Source organism: Copadichromis virginalis, linkage group LG5, assembly GCF_057382275.1.
Source record: "Copadichromis virginalis isolate Kocher_CV1m ecotype Utaka linkage group LG5, C_Virginalis_male_GT1.1, whole genome shotgun sequence".
NCBI lineage: Eukaryota > Metazoa > Chordata > Actinopteri > Cichliformes > Cichlidae > Copadichromis > Copadichromis virginalis.
In genome coordinates this window covers 5733500-5747759 of record NC_140622.1, presented here as the reverse complement: position 1 = coordinate 5747759, position 14260 = coordinate 5733500, and the positions used below count along the sequence as shown (strand labels likewise).

At 40.7% G+C, this 14260-nt stretch overlaps 1 protein-coding gene across 1 annotated transcript in view; it reads right to left on the bottom strand.

Moving 5' to 3' along the window:
• aldh1l1 (aldehyde dehydrogenase 1 family, member L1) overlaps window positions 1-6609 on the bottom strand; it is a 28258-nt gene extending 21649 nt beyond the window's left edge. Inside the window, exons 1-6 of the mRNA XM_085455624.1 lie at window positions 6528-6609; window positions 5060-5205; window positions 3167-3401; window positions 2915-3080; window positions 1401-1502; window positions 98-187 (exon numbers count right to left, since the gene is read on the bottom strand). Coding sequence (XP_085311750.1) covers window positions 98-187; window positions 1401-1502; window positions 2915-3080; window positions 3167-3401; window positions 5060-5186 — 720 coding nt within the window. The 5' untranslated portion in view covers window positions 5187-5205; window positions 6528-6609. The remainder of the gene's footprint in view (window positions 1-97; window positions 188-1400; window positions 1503-2914; window positions 3081-3166; window positions 3402-5059; window positions 5206-6527) is intronic.
• Window positions 6610-14260: the final 7651 nt, after the last annotated feature.

The following is a 14260-nucleotide window of genomic DNA, read 5'->3' as shown; positions in this document are numbered from 1 at the left end:
CGCTCTGATCCGGTTAAAATTCAGAAGTATTGTGTCAAACATTTTTTATTTAGTCAGCTGTACAGGATACAGACAGAAAGCATTAAGAAGCTGTTACCTGTCCATCGACCTCGGCCCAGGCTCCCGGCACTTTGTCGTTTCCTCTGATCCAGTTGTGGAGAGCCTCAGCAGACTGGTTCCAGTCAATCTGTTAGAATTTCAAGCAGTCATCACTGCCAGTTCAAATCTAAATGCTTCACCACAGCGGCTCAGGAGGAGTGGGATGTCTGCTACTGAGCGTGTTGGTGGGTCGATTCCTCAGCCACTCCAGTCTGCCTGTCAAAGTACCCTAGGGTTGCACTGATGCATCCATGTGAGTGTGTGTACCAATGTAAGTACCAGTCCGTTTACCTTTTACATATTCTATCTACTGGATCCTTACACCACATGTCCTTCATGATGCATCCTCTTAAGGGATTTGCATGTCCTTCCTGTCTCAAAGTGGGACTGTGTGTTAGGTGAAAGTGTAAATCACTACAATGTAGGTAACATCCAGAAACTGTACTTTGTTCCTTGTATTGCAGCAGCAAGAAAAAGCTCACATTTTCAAAGGCAAAGGTTTGAATTGAAATGTTTCCCTCCACATGTACAGTGAACTGCTGGTTCATTGTACATGTGACCTTGTGAGATGCATCCATTGCCACTGCCTTGGGAGTCGGTCTGAGTCTGGGTAATCTGATCTGATATTTCTAAAAGTATGTAGGAGAATTTTTCTAAGTAACAACAACTGAGTTAAAACTATCAAGAGAATGAGAAGTAATAATCACAGTGACTTTATATCCAAAGTGTTTGCATGTAATACCAATTTGTACCACAGGATGGTAATCTAACCTTTATTTAACGACGCAAAAGAACGCTTTCTTATTTACAACTATGGTTTTGGATAAGCCTCTTTACATCATGGTCAGTTGAAAGAATAGCAGCACACAGATTTATATGTGTATATATTCACAAAAGATATAATCAGAAGACAGATAAAGACGGCAGCGCTGAGATGAAGGATGTCAATTCAAGTCAGACTTTGACAGAACAGGAGAGACTGCTCATTTAAATGATGGAATTAATTTCTGCAGTTTTCACAGCAAAGCATCACAAAAAGTCATTTCTGCATTTTGTAAAATGTGCTATAAACGTATCAAGACCACATTATTATCAGCATAAGAAAAAAACCCTTAATTTTAAGCTTAACTAAATATCCCATAAAATAATAATAATAATAATAATAATAATATTATAACTATAACTAAATAATATATAACTAATGATATTTGTAAATCGACGAACGAACGAACAGCAGTGACCGACACTCTGCATGTTTGTGTCTGTGGATGTAATGTGGCGTAGCTACACTTGTGTTTTACCTTGGCATTGTCCTTCTTTTGGATGCACTCATACGTGGCTCCCTCCGCTGGCTGTGTGATCTTCGGGGCCTTCCCCTCTGCAATCAGCCTCACAGCTTCCACCTGGAACCAGAAAAATGCAGTTCAAGCTGCGCTATCTTAAATTGCATGAGCTATCTTTCCGAACTTTGTCATCACAGTATTTACGATGTTGGGAAACTCGCAGCAGGCAAATCACAGGACACAGGCAGAATGATCAGTCACATAAAACACAGATAACTAACTCTCTAAATATAATAAAACAAACTTCATTTCTGTTACAGGTTGCTTTTTCCAGCACTTCAAGGCGATCTTTAGCTTACCTTTAGCATAGCAAACTGTATTAACTTCACACCATTGCAAGAGAAAGCAATATGACTAGACTGATTCAAAGTATGTCCTGCAGCTACAGCATAATAATGATTTCACATTTAAATAAAAAACAGCTTTATGATCACCAGTTCATTTCATAACCAAGGAACTGACAGGATGGTGACCGTGGTCAAGATACACACTGTATAAAAGATGAACATAGCCACCATGATGTCACCTATTGTTCAGTGAAGTCTGATTATGAAAACAAGCACCATCAACCCCAAAAGGTCAGGGCAGATGACGCTCCTCCTGGTTCTGCTGGAGGGTTCGTCCTGTTAAAACAGGAGGGAGTTTTTCTTCCCACTGTTGCAGATTGTTTGCCAATAGTGGGTAGTCTCCTTGGTTTTCTCTCTATTATTGTAGTGTTTTTACTTTATAATGTAATAAAAAGACCTTAAGGTGACTGTTGTTGTAATTTGGTGCTATCTAAAAAACTGAATTCAATAAAAGTTGTCTAAATTCCTTTTATGCTGTAGAGCAGGGGTGTCAAACACAAGGTATCAGAGTCAGTCCTGCAAACACTCCAATCTGGCCTCCTGAACGGCTTTGGAAAATATGACGATTTGCACTTTTCCTGCATTGATGTAAAATGAGTTTCACATCCCTGTTCTGGAGCGACAGACCCAAGGGCCGATAACCTATAGATTTATGTTTTTTACAACCACGGAGTTTCCAAAGTACTGGCCCACAAGAATGAGGGACAATGAATTTTTGCATCGGCATCACCTTTCAGATCAGGAAGTACATACACGAAATATGTCTTATGACGATGCACGAGTCATTATTTTGCATGGACAGTGTTGCATTAATGCTTTTACTTATATTTAAAACACAGGATAGCAGTGCCTCTGTGGCAGAATTAAGTATTACAAAATCTCTAATGCTAACATGACCAGGTAGCTATTAAGAGGTAAAATAAAAGCATGTTAAGATGTGAGGATGAGGATCAAAACAAAGTTGTTTGGGAGAATGCATCCTATCATCTTTGTGGTAGAAGGCCTTGGTGAAGTGTTGCAGTCACATTAAACACAGCTACCACACATTATATTGCACACCTTCCAATGTATGAAATTTATTTACAATAAAAGTGTCTTTGTACCACACTTTCTTTCTTTACTTACTGTGCCTTTTACTCCCTCTGGGAAGAGAAATCTCTTGTAGATGGTGTTGACAGTGTCATTGGGTTCAACATCACACTCTCTCTGCAGCAGGATGGGACCAGTATCCAGTCCGTCATCAGCCCAGAACACTGTAAACCCGCCCTTTTTGTCACCGTGGATCAGTGTCCTGTGAAGACCGATACAGGAAGTGAAATAAAACAGCTGTCACTGTGTCTTGCTTCTCTTCAACTTGATCTCATGAACATCACTTACCAGTTGATAGCAGAGGCTCCCCTGTGGCGAGGCAGTAGGGATGGGTGGTAGATGATGGAGCCATGTCTTGGGTGGTCGATAACCTCCATAGGAATGAACTGGGAGCAGAAGGGCAGGACGTTGAGCTCCGCACCTGTAGCCTTGTATTGAGTCACCACCTCCTGAATAGCCTGGCCCTTGAGTCGCCAGCGGGGGAACTTAAAGACAGGCACGCCATCCTTCTCCGCTTCTGTGGCTGATAAATGATAAAATAACACAATAAATGAGAAAAGCTGCACATCCTGCAACAGTTCTGTTTTCTTTTTCATGTACTGCAGTTATGTCTGTATTTCTATAAATACAGACATAATAAATATATTATAAATATGTATATAAACTCTGACATGTAGAACTACCCCCTGTGATGTCAAATTTTACAAGTCAGAATTTTCCCATTTGCTAAGGCTTTACATGTTTACATGGGTCGGCTTCCAAAAGCAAGCATACAGGAAAATGCCAGAGTAAAGGAGCACAGAGAAGAGTCTGAAATTTACAGGTGTATATTATACAAATGCACTGGACTCATACAGCGCTGGCTGGACTAAAACTTGTGTGTTTCTGTGACAATGTTCAAATAGTGGAAATCTGATAGGCTATCAACATAGAGTTCAAATAGCAGAATATGGCTTCAATCCATCGACCTCTGGATTATGGGCCCAGCATGCGGTGGTAACTTTCTGTATTACATTGTATATAATGTGTATTCTGTCTGTGTCGTTATTAAGGATCTGGAATTATAACCCACACAAAGGAAGAGGTGAAAAATATAAAAAATAAAAAATTGCTATGTCGCATGTCATAACAATTTCTATAGGGATGGGGTTTTGTGGGAATGACAGTATAGGAGAAATTGCAGAGAGGCATGTAAAACTCTGCACCCTGGCCCCAACTCTGGATAGTCACATTTTTTTTTGGGGGGGGGGTTCATAAATTTGGCCAGATTTGTTGAAATGAGAGCTGCTCCATCCAAAGTGGGATGGTCAATGTCCCAACAAGATCAGATTTTCCCCAGGAAGTTTCCGAATGAGTCCATTCCTTTTTGGGGAGCTAATCAGACAGCCAGTTAGGGAGTGGCTGTTTTGTTAAGTGTTGCCTGTGGATGACTGCACAACCTCACCTGAAATAGTGACCTCACCTGATAATTTCTCAAGATACTAAACTATGTTTGTGTTGTTCTTGTTTTGTTTTTCTAATGGAATAATCTGACAAACAATGTGGCCTTCTGTGTGGTAAAAACTTTCCAAGAATTTTGTGCTTCAGTTTTGGTAAGTGGATTTCTAGCATTTCTTTTTAAATATTTTACTTAGCATTAATTAGCAGATGTCTATGACAGTCCTTTATTTCTGCACAGACTGCATTAACACCTGGACAATATCTGATCACGACACGATTCTGAGCACTTCCAAATGTGGGCTAGTGGTTATGTTTCTGTTTTTATTATAGTGTACAGCATGTATAGTCATTTGTAAGCAAACCTTACTGGTGTGTATATGCAGTCAAGCAAAGTCTAATTCATTTCCAGTTGTTCCTTATTCTTCTGCAGTGATGTAAATCAGTTACAGATATTTTACTGCTCTGATATGAAAATGCATTCATTTGATACTTTCACTGATAAAGAAAACACAACACACTGCAATCAACAATGCAAGTTTGATGACCGAGCTGCAGAGATAAAACCAGTGGCCCGATTTCAAGTCACAGTTTCATTTGACACCATCATCAGTTTATTCCTAGCAGATGTGCAAAAAAATGCTTGCTTGGAAAGTCACTTTCAGCATTGCTTCGGTAACAGGAGAAAGGCAGTATTCCCATTAATATTCCCATTAAAATGATGTTGACGTTGTGAGTTCTTACCCAGTGGATCTGCCTTGCCATCCTTGTCAGGGATTGTGAAGACTCCTACAATGGTGTGCCCATCCTTCCTTAGCTCCTTGTACACTTCCTGGCCAAACAGACTCTGACCAATCACTGCAATCCTCATCCTGGCGCCTTTATGTGTTCTTGAGTTGCAGACATGTGCACGCAGAAAAATGAAATCGAATGGGATTTTCACATTATTCATTGCATTAGAGATGGACTGAACAGAGTCCTATTAAACAAACATTTCTGCCATCATACAACAGCAGTTTTGAGTGGACCATTTAATGTTAGAATTTCAGTCATGTTTTGTTCTTTTGTTTTACTTATTAGGAAGGTGCTGATTTGTTCATAGTCGATTTCTAGCCTTCAGTTTGTCCCTCTGTGAACCTGTTTGCATACAGCGAGGTGCACTGTTTTATTTAACCTCCTCTTGGTGAAATAAATAGGATGGCCAAAATAATGGAAACACTTTTCAATATGATGTAGAATGGTTCAACAGCATGATAAACTAAAGCCTCTACAGAAACCAGAAGCATTGTTTCTAACCACCACTGCTTCATCCTGCAGCTGCTGGACTTTACACACACATTAAAACACACCACTCCTGTTTTGGCTTACTTACACTTTCTCAGTCCCTCTCAGTTATAAACCAAAGGCTCTAAAACAGTCTATCCCACATAAAGTCCAGCGCAGCAATTTGTGATTTTCATAATGTTTTTGCATTTCTCACATAGTCTTATGCAATTTCTAGATATCGTAACTGTGCTGTTTAGTTTGCTATATTAAGTGACTAAAAGTACTATGAAGAACACCCTGATGGCTTTTAATATGCTCTATAAATAAAAATGACTTCACTGCTTTAGTCTTAGCTGTTGTTGTACTGTCTGCACTTGTTGTACTGTCAGCTGAGTGCATGTTACACATTAGTATCGTTACTTATTTTCTGTGACATCTAAAGAGTATTGCACACACAAGAAATGTCAATGAATCCAAAGTTGTAGTAACTTTATAATTGGATTCCTATCAGTAACTATTAGCAGCCTAGTTTGTCCGTGTTTGTGTTCATATATAGACTTGTGTCAGTGCAACTCGATCATTACGCTGCACAGTATTGTACAACTCAGTAATCACTACTCTGACAGTTTATTGACTTTGAGCTGAAAGGGCGGGGCATGGAGGATTGCCTCGGGTGTTGACCAATCAAATGCGCAGAAGAGTTGAACACTTGCGAGACAACTTCAGACAGCTGAAGTGAAGAGCACACATGCGTTCATCAGAATAAACAGAGTGCTGTGCAGACTGTTACAGTACGTGCAATCAAACTGCAGCTCTCAGCAGCGTCTGTACTACTTTATTATTACACAGTTTTTAACATGCGTGTGAGTGGCGAGAGGCCAATCAGCTGAGTGCACTCTGAGTCTGAAGAGTCTGAAAAACTAAGAGTAAATCCTGCTTCACTTACCGCTGCCTGCAGACCCAGCGCTTCTCTGCTTGCTTGAAAGAGCGACCGAAGGCAAAGCGTCGCTTTTAATTTCCTCCCTTCACACTCCAGCGACCCATTTACATAACATGCACACACAGCAGAGTGATTGGACAGGGGCTGATAATGAGGTTGCGGGGCAGCCAATCAGCTGCCGCTTTCTGTCAACTATGACAGACCAGCACACGCTTCAATTATAACGCAAGTGTTCGGCCTGCAGCTGAGCACTGAGGTAACTTCACTTTTGTAAAGCTCCAAGTGTCCACAGGAGAAATGCCTTAAACTCGTTTAGCTTGCTTTGGTTGTTTAGAAACCTCCAGTCTCCCAAAACATTTCTGTGTATTTAAATCAACACATCAGCCAATCAGCCCAGCAACTATGAATACATGCAGCATAACCACCAACCTGACTGTATATAGAGGGTACAAAATGTCACAAAACATAACTAACTTTAACTGATCTGCTGCGTTGTTGTACGGGAGTAATACTCGTTTTCAGTTGTCCAGGAAGTATATCATACAAGTACTAAAGTATATTACATTATTATGAAATGCTGTACTTATTAAAGGGGAGGAAGAAGAAAAGCACTGAGCTGCACTCTTCTAATGCTGCATTTTGTCATTTGAGGCCTTGGAGTACAAGCATTAGAAGAAGCCCATATATTTCTTTCTTCATTTGTTTAGTTGATTTTGAAACTTTCATGATGATGCTGATCATTCCATTTATTATATAAAAGCGACAGTTTAACATAGTTCCAGTGTGAAGAAGTGCTGCACATAGAGCTTTTGGCTATTTCTAATTTCTGACCCTTGTCCAATGTTGTGGTTTTACATTCACAATAAAAAAACTAAATTCATAGCATTTATTTACATTATATACATAATATACAATAAATATAATATACACACACAGTATAAATGTAGTGTAAGAAAGATGGAGGGATCTCAGACCCTCTCAGTTATACAACAAAGGCTCCGTAATAGAAATAAGTGTAATAAATAATTATTTCCAAAAGTATGAATAATTAGAAAAGTACAGCATAATGAATTAAAATGACTGCAGCTCTGAGTTATTTTTAACCAGCCTTCGATGTTTATATGTACATTTAATATTATCAGCTGGGTTTCAGTTGGAAGTGCGTTCCATGGATGATAAGCCATTGTGCTGGTTGACAGACTTTAGATTTAATTTATTTAGATTTCACAGCTGCCATTCACTACACTCTTTGTAATGAGATTACTGTCCTGCCCTTGAATATGTCTAGAAAGATAATCTGGGGCAAGAATATTTATACATTTGAAAAATAAATTAAGAAAACAGAAATAAATTAAAACTAAGTAAATTATTTTCTTTAAAATATGATAAGAACTCTGCAGAACTGGCTTTGGCTTGATTTTATAAAGATGTCAGATTCTTAGTTATATACGGTGATGCTCGTGACCAAACTGTTGTACAAAATAAAAAATGAGGAAATATTGTGGAATCAACGAATAACTGAGCTGCTGAAGTGGGTGTAATCTAATTAACTTGGATCAGTCTTGAAATCTTCTTCACATGTTTATCAAATTGGAGGATCTAAAATAATTTGTAACAAAGTATATATTAGTAAAAACTCCTCTATTCGTCAGTCCTTCACTTGGTTTTGAAATCTTCACGCTGATGCTGATTGTTGTTTGAAACTGGTTTCTAATTCCTGTCCATCAGGGATTCAGAGAAAGAAGAGCACACTAACAAATGTGGGAGCTGATAAGCTCTTTGTTGAAAGGTCAAAGGGCAGCAAGGTCAAAATGTGTGAGTCATTAAAACAATATTCTGTACATACCTTCTGCACCCACCCCTACATCATTTAGAGCATTACTCACATTACTTTCAAGCATTGCTGACGCACTCATTGCACTTCCTTCTGTATCTTATGTAAAGCAGCAACATCAGACTGAAAATGCTCAACTTTACAGGATTAAAGGTCAAAGGTCAGTAACCGGATCAAAGACAGTTAGGCCTTGATAACTGCTCGGATGTTGACTAATACATTTCAAACAAAGTCAAATTCTGGGAACGAGACTGCAGTGAGAGCTGGACCTTTCCTTTGCTCTGCAAAAATACTCTACATTTATTATTCATCTAAACAACTCCGGGCATAATCTGCACTGATCCATGGCCGAGTATAAAATACCATTTAATTATTGACTGCCCGCCACATGACTTTTTTAAAACTCTGACTGCTAGCTCTGTGTGTGTGTCTGCTTCAGTCTAACGTGAACTTGTTGGTTCTGGTCCTCAGGAGTCACTGAAGTTAATGATCTACTTTGTATACAGTAACCTGACCATCACACCAGCTCTACAGACTCAGTGGTTGGATGGCTTTTTCACTATTTTTCTGTGTGCTTTGTGTGTGTGTGTGTGTGTGTGTGTGTGTGTGTGTGTGTGTGTGTGTGTGTGTGTGTACTCATGTTGTGGGGACATGAATCTGTTTACACAGTCACGCTCTGTGGACACAGAGAAGCAATTGCCCATGAAGTTAATAATTACATTTCCAGATAAAGTTGGTTAAAGTTACTGTGAGGTCAGGTTTAGCAGGTTTACCATCCCAAACTAAAACGTCTGGGTGCATGAATTCAGTAAAACGTAGCAGAGGTGTGTAATGTGAAGAGGGATCGATCGGGTAGTGAGGCGTGTTGGATGTCAAGTTTTCAGCTTCATGAAGGAGGCTCTCTTCTCCCTGCTTAGGCAGCCGTAATAGCTTAAAGCTACTTGTAATGTCCTCTCTTCAAAAATGTAGTAAATTTAGTGAAGCTTTCTAGCTGTGACTTTATGTACAAAAGATCTGTCTGTTGTGTTGAAGAGATTACTGCAGAAGCTGAGCTTTGATGGGCGAATGACCGCACCATCAGTTAACCAGGCAAGCCGTCGAAAACACATTCTTATTGTAATGAAGGCTTGTGAAATGGCAAATGTGGGTAGTGTCGTCATCCCCTCATGTTCTATCTCTGCTGTCCGTGTCTGTGGGCTGGGGATGTGGCCAACACCTTGAACTGTGACTTCATTAAAACTCTGCTTCTGTGGCCTATCTTTAAGCTCTCTCTGCATGTCTGATTCACTGCCCGAGTATCATTCTCTACATGGCTTTATAGCCTTTCAAGAGGAGAACTGAACAGTCCTAAATCTTTATTGAGAATTTAGCTCCCAGGCTTTCAGCTCTCTTCTCCTAAATGTGCATCTCAGCACCCAGATTTGGGAAACATCAGTAATTCACTCAATAGGTTTAATAGTCTGTACTTTAGCACTCAATAATGTAGCGCCTGTGAAATGCAGATATGCTCCACCTGTCAATCCTTTTCATTGAATCAATGATCATATGCACGGCCACAAATGAGCGTGCGGGAAAGCTGAATGGAGAAGTTATTAAACTTTCTCATAAAAGATTAAATAACATCCTACTTTTCTGGACTGATCAGCAGTAATAAGCACCATCCAAGTATCCTGCTTAGCACCACCGCTTCATCCTGCTCAGTTTGTTTTTCCTGTCAAGTCATCTGCTGAATGTGAAAAATGCCTCGGTGTCAGGTCACAGTTCAAGCTGTTTCCTCTCAAGTGTCTCATCCACTTCTTTTTTCTGAATTTTATCTGATTTCCACGACAGATCTCCTTGATATAGTTTCTCATATACATACATTGTGCTACCAAACTAACTTTATTCCTCGATTTCTTATTGAAAGCTATCATTCTCTCGATAGATTTCTCAAGCAAGCTGTCACTCAGCTTTCTCGCCAGCTGACTGTAATTTTAAAGAGTTCCTAAAATGAAAACATAACGTGGCCTGTTGGGCCACATGTTTCCAAAAAAAGGAAGTAATCTAGTAATGTTACAATAGCCAAAAAAATGCCGTTTGTCAGCTGAATTTGGTTATGCAGAAAAAAAAAGATTTTCCTTATTCTCAAGCTATATTAAAAAAAGGAATTAGAGCTAAGTGGCCACACAATAGGAATCTGATTGGTCTATTTTTCCTATTTATTCCCATAACACAAAGTAGATTCAAACTACTGTGGTCTCCATTTTGAGGTTATGGGACAGTGTGAGACTGATGGCATGAAGCGGCTCGTGTAAGTGTTCTGGTACTTTTGTGCTTATAGAGTGCACACTAGTGACAGCAGGTAGTAAACACTTAACGTAGATAAAAGTACTTTGTCAGTGGGTGAATGACGCATGTTGTATACAGTGCTTTGAGTTCTCAAGTAAAGTAATCAAGAACCAGACCAGACCATTTATGAAGCCGTGAGGTTAACCGTTTTTACCAGCATTGCTTTCTTGTAGTATTTGCAACACCAGTGTTACATTTTCTCTTAAAGCATGGATCTCCATCACCTTTCCTTCTGATGATCCCCAACATTAATGGTTTTTTTGCACAAAGATGAGTTCTATACATAAATTTCTTTTGTGTTGGGAAAAGGGAGAAAATGCCACAGAAATTCTAGAAACGTACCTAAGCCATTTCATTAATTTATTAATGTATTTAACTGATTTGGTTTTGATTGCTTTGGCCTTAAAGTTTGCTCTATGGATATTTTAAACATAAAAACTCCAAATCAACAGACCTCTTGTGTTCTTTTTCAAACACAAGGGGGCAGCACTCTATCACAGAACAGGTTAGAGAAAACTAACTATAGTAAAGGGTCAAAGGGTTCTGAGATATTTGACTGAGTATATGATTGTGTACTACAGAGTGTTTGGAGCACCAAAGAAATTTTGGGCTGTTATACTTTCTTGGTCACAGAATATCCTGAGAACAAAAACAAAAGTGTGGCAGTGCTACATCAATAATGAAAATAAAAACACAATAAAAGATTAATCAGTCTCTGAGCTGATACTTCATCAGATATTCTATAGAAAGCAACACATCTTGTCAGGTGAGACAGAAAGTGCTTGAGCTGAATATAAAATTAATTCTAATTAATTCTTGTTGCGCCGACTTCTCTTATTTTCTCCAGCCCTGGGTGGAGTTTCTCCATTGGTGCAATCCTTCCTACTCCTGCTATGCATTTGGTAATCAAGTGGTAGGCATTACAAGCCTGGAGGTTTCATTTCATTTTGGAGCATTTTGTCCCGTGCACCCTGAAGAAGGAGCCCGCCAGTAAATGTGGGGATACTGGTAGATGGGTCAAGTAATGATGTTCCTCACACGCAGCTTCCTGCAGCAGTACGCTTCGGCAATGACAGTTTGTCATGCAAGCTTTGATCGACTGAGGAGTAGATCAAAATCTCCTGCGTGACCAGTCGGCTCTCCAATTTCAAATCTCAATTAACACACTCTCCTTGGCGTATCAATAACTGCACGAAATGGTCAACTATACACCAGGAGTATACTTCGGATTGAGGCAATTTATCTTTGGCTTTCTGGAAATCACTTAGTCATTTCTAAGTAATCACTAAGAAATCAGTAAGTACCTGGAGTTTTTTGTCTTTTCTGCTCCTCAGACTATATTTATGGTGGGAGAGCCAGAGGAGTTTGTTTTGCCTGTCTAACTGTTTAAAATCCGCTGTACCTCCAACCAATCCAACCACTTATCCAGCAATATACCCTCAACCTGATTTATTACTGGTGCCACCTGAATAATGCCATTAAGCCACCTTTACAATCTCTGCTGCCCAGAGAGAGAAGCCATGGAAACCTACAAGGATTTACGTACTGCTGGGATAATCCAACCGTCTTGATGCAGGCTTCTTCTTTTTTGTTGAAAAGGACAAGATGTTGTAACGATGTATCGATTACTGAGGATTAAATTAGATCGCTGTAAAGAGCAAATAACCCACCATTACCTGCTTTTGAGGCTTCACATGGAGTTTCCATCTTCAGTAAGCTTGATTTACGAAATGCTTACCATTGTGTATGCATAATAGAAGATTGTGTGACTTGAGTGGAAAACTGCTTTCAGTGTTCCTTTGGGGCACTTTGAGGGGACTGTTATGTCCTTTGGCATAGCTTATGCTCTAGCAGTTTTCCAACCATTAGTAAGTGATGCATTGAGATTTTCTTCACATTTTTGTGTTTGTCTGTTCTCAAAAACATCAGGTTGAGTGGGTTCTGTATGAAATGAGAAAAGTGAGTTTTGCATGCCAACTGTGTCCTTCCTAGAATACACTCTTCAGAGTGAGACAGAGTCCAATCCCTTTTCAGAAGACTGGTTCAAGAACTCAAGCCATGCACTGAGGTGAGCCACACTATATCTAGCAGTACCTCTCAACCTCACCCACTAACTCAGGCTCCTTCCTGTCAGTCTTGGTAGCCAGGAATCAGTCCGCTAGGGCCTCTGCTGCCTGGGACACGATGCACCCGACCCCCATGGTGCCCCCTTTTCGAGGTGTACCCAGCTGGGCCCCATGGACGAAGGGACCAAACTCCTGCTCTCGAGCCCTCCTTAGGCCTGGCTCCAGGGCGGGGCCCCGGTAACCTTATCCCAGGCCAGGCTGAACTGTCCCCTTTATGTTCTACTCATAGGGGCCTTCTGAATCGCTTTTTGTCTGGTCCCTCAACCAGGACCAATTTGTCATGGGAGACCCTACCAGGGAGCAAATGCCCTCAGACAACATAGGCCTGGGATTCCTGGGACACACAAACCTCTCCACCACCACCATTACTTAAAGAGCCATCAGTTGACCAAGCTCTTAGCTAATTATAGGCCAAGGTCCAAATAACTACTCTTGAAAGAGTACCTATAAAACAATTTACTGATCATCTAGATGTCCATATAGCAATAAGTCGGACTCAATCCCGGTGGGTGATGGGCTCTGCCAGGGCTGCCCATTTCACTGGTTCTGTTCACAATTTTTATGGACAGAATTTCTGGGTGTAGCCAGGAAGCTGAAGGCTTTCACTTGGGTGGTCTCAGGATCTCATCTCTGCTTTTCGTGGATGATGTGGTTCTGTTGGCTTCATCGGGTGAGGGCCTCCAGCTCGCACTGGAATGGTTTGCTCCTGAGTGTGAAGCGGTGGGAATGAGAATCAGCACCTCCAAATCTGAGGCCGTGGTCCTCAGATTTGTGGTGGAGGTGCAGTGTAGCTGACCTGGAGGTGTAGTGCACACTCCAGGTCAGATTCGAGTTCCTGCCCCAAGTGGAGGAGTTTAAGTATCTCAGGGTCTTGTTCACGAGTGACGGGAAAAGGGGGCGGGAGATCGACAGACGAATTGGTGCTGCGGCTGTAGTGACGCGGACGCTGCACTGGTTCATCATGGTGAAGAGAGAGCTGAGTGTAAAAGCGAAGCTCTCAATTTACTGGTTGATCGACGTCCCTACCCTCACCTATGGTCACGAGCTGTGGGTAGTGAGGATACAAGCAGCAGAAATCAGCTTCCTCTGAAGGGTGGCTGTCCTCTCCCTCAGAGATAGGTTGAGAAGTTCAGCTTTCTCTTCTGTGGAACCATTTTCCAGTTTGGATTCAGGAGACAGATACTCTTCCTGCTTTTAAGATTAGGCTTCAAATTTTTCTTTTTAATAAAGCATATACTTAGGGCTGGATCAGATGACCCTGAATCCTCCCTTAGTTACTCTGCAATAGGTCTATTTAACTTTAACTTTGTGTCTTCCTTTCTTTACCCCCAACTGGTTGGGGCAATTGGTTGTCCCTCCCTGATCCTGGTTCTGCTGGAGGTTTCTTCCTGTTAAAAAGGAGTTTTTCCGTCCCACTGCTGAAAAACTACATGCTCATAGGGGCTCATAGG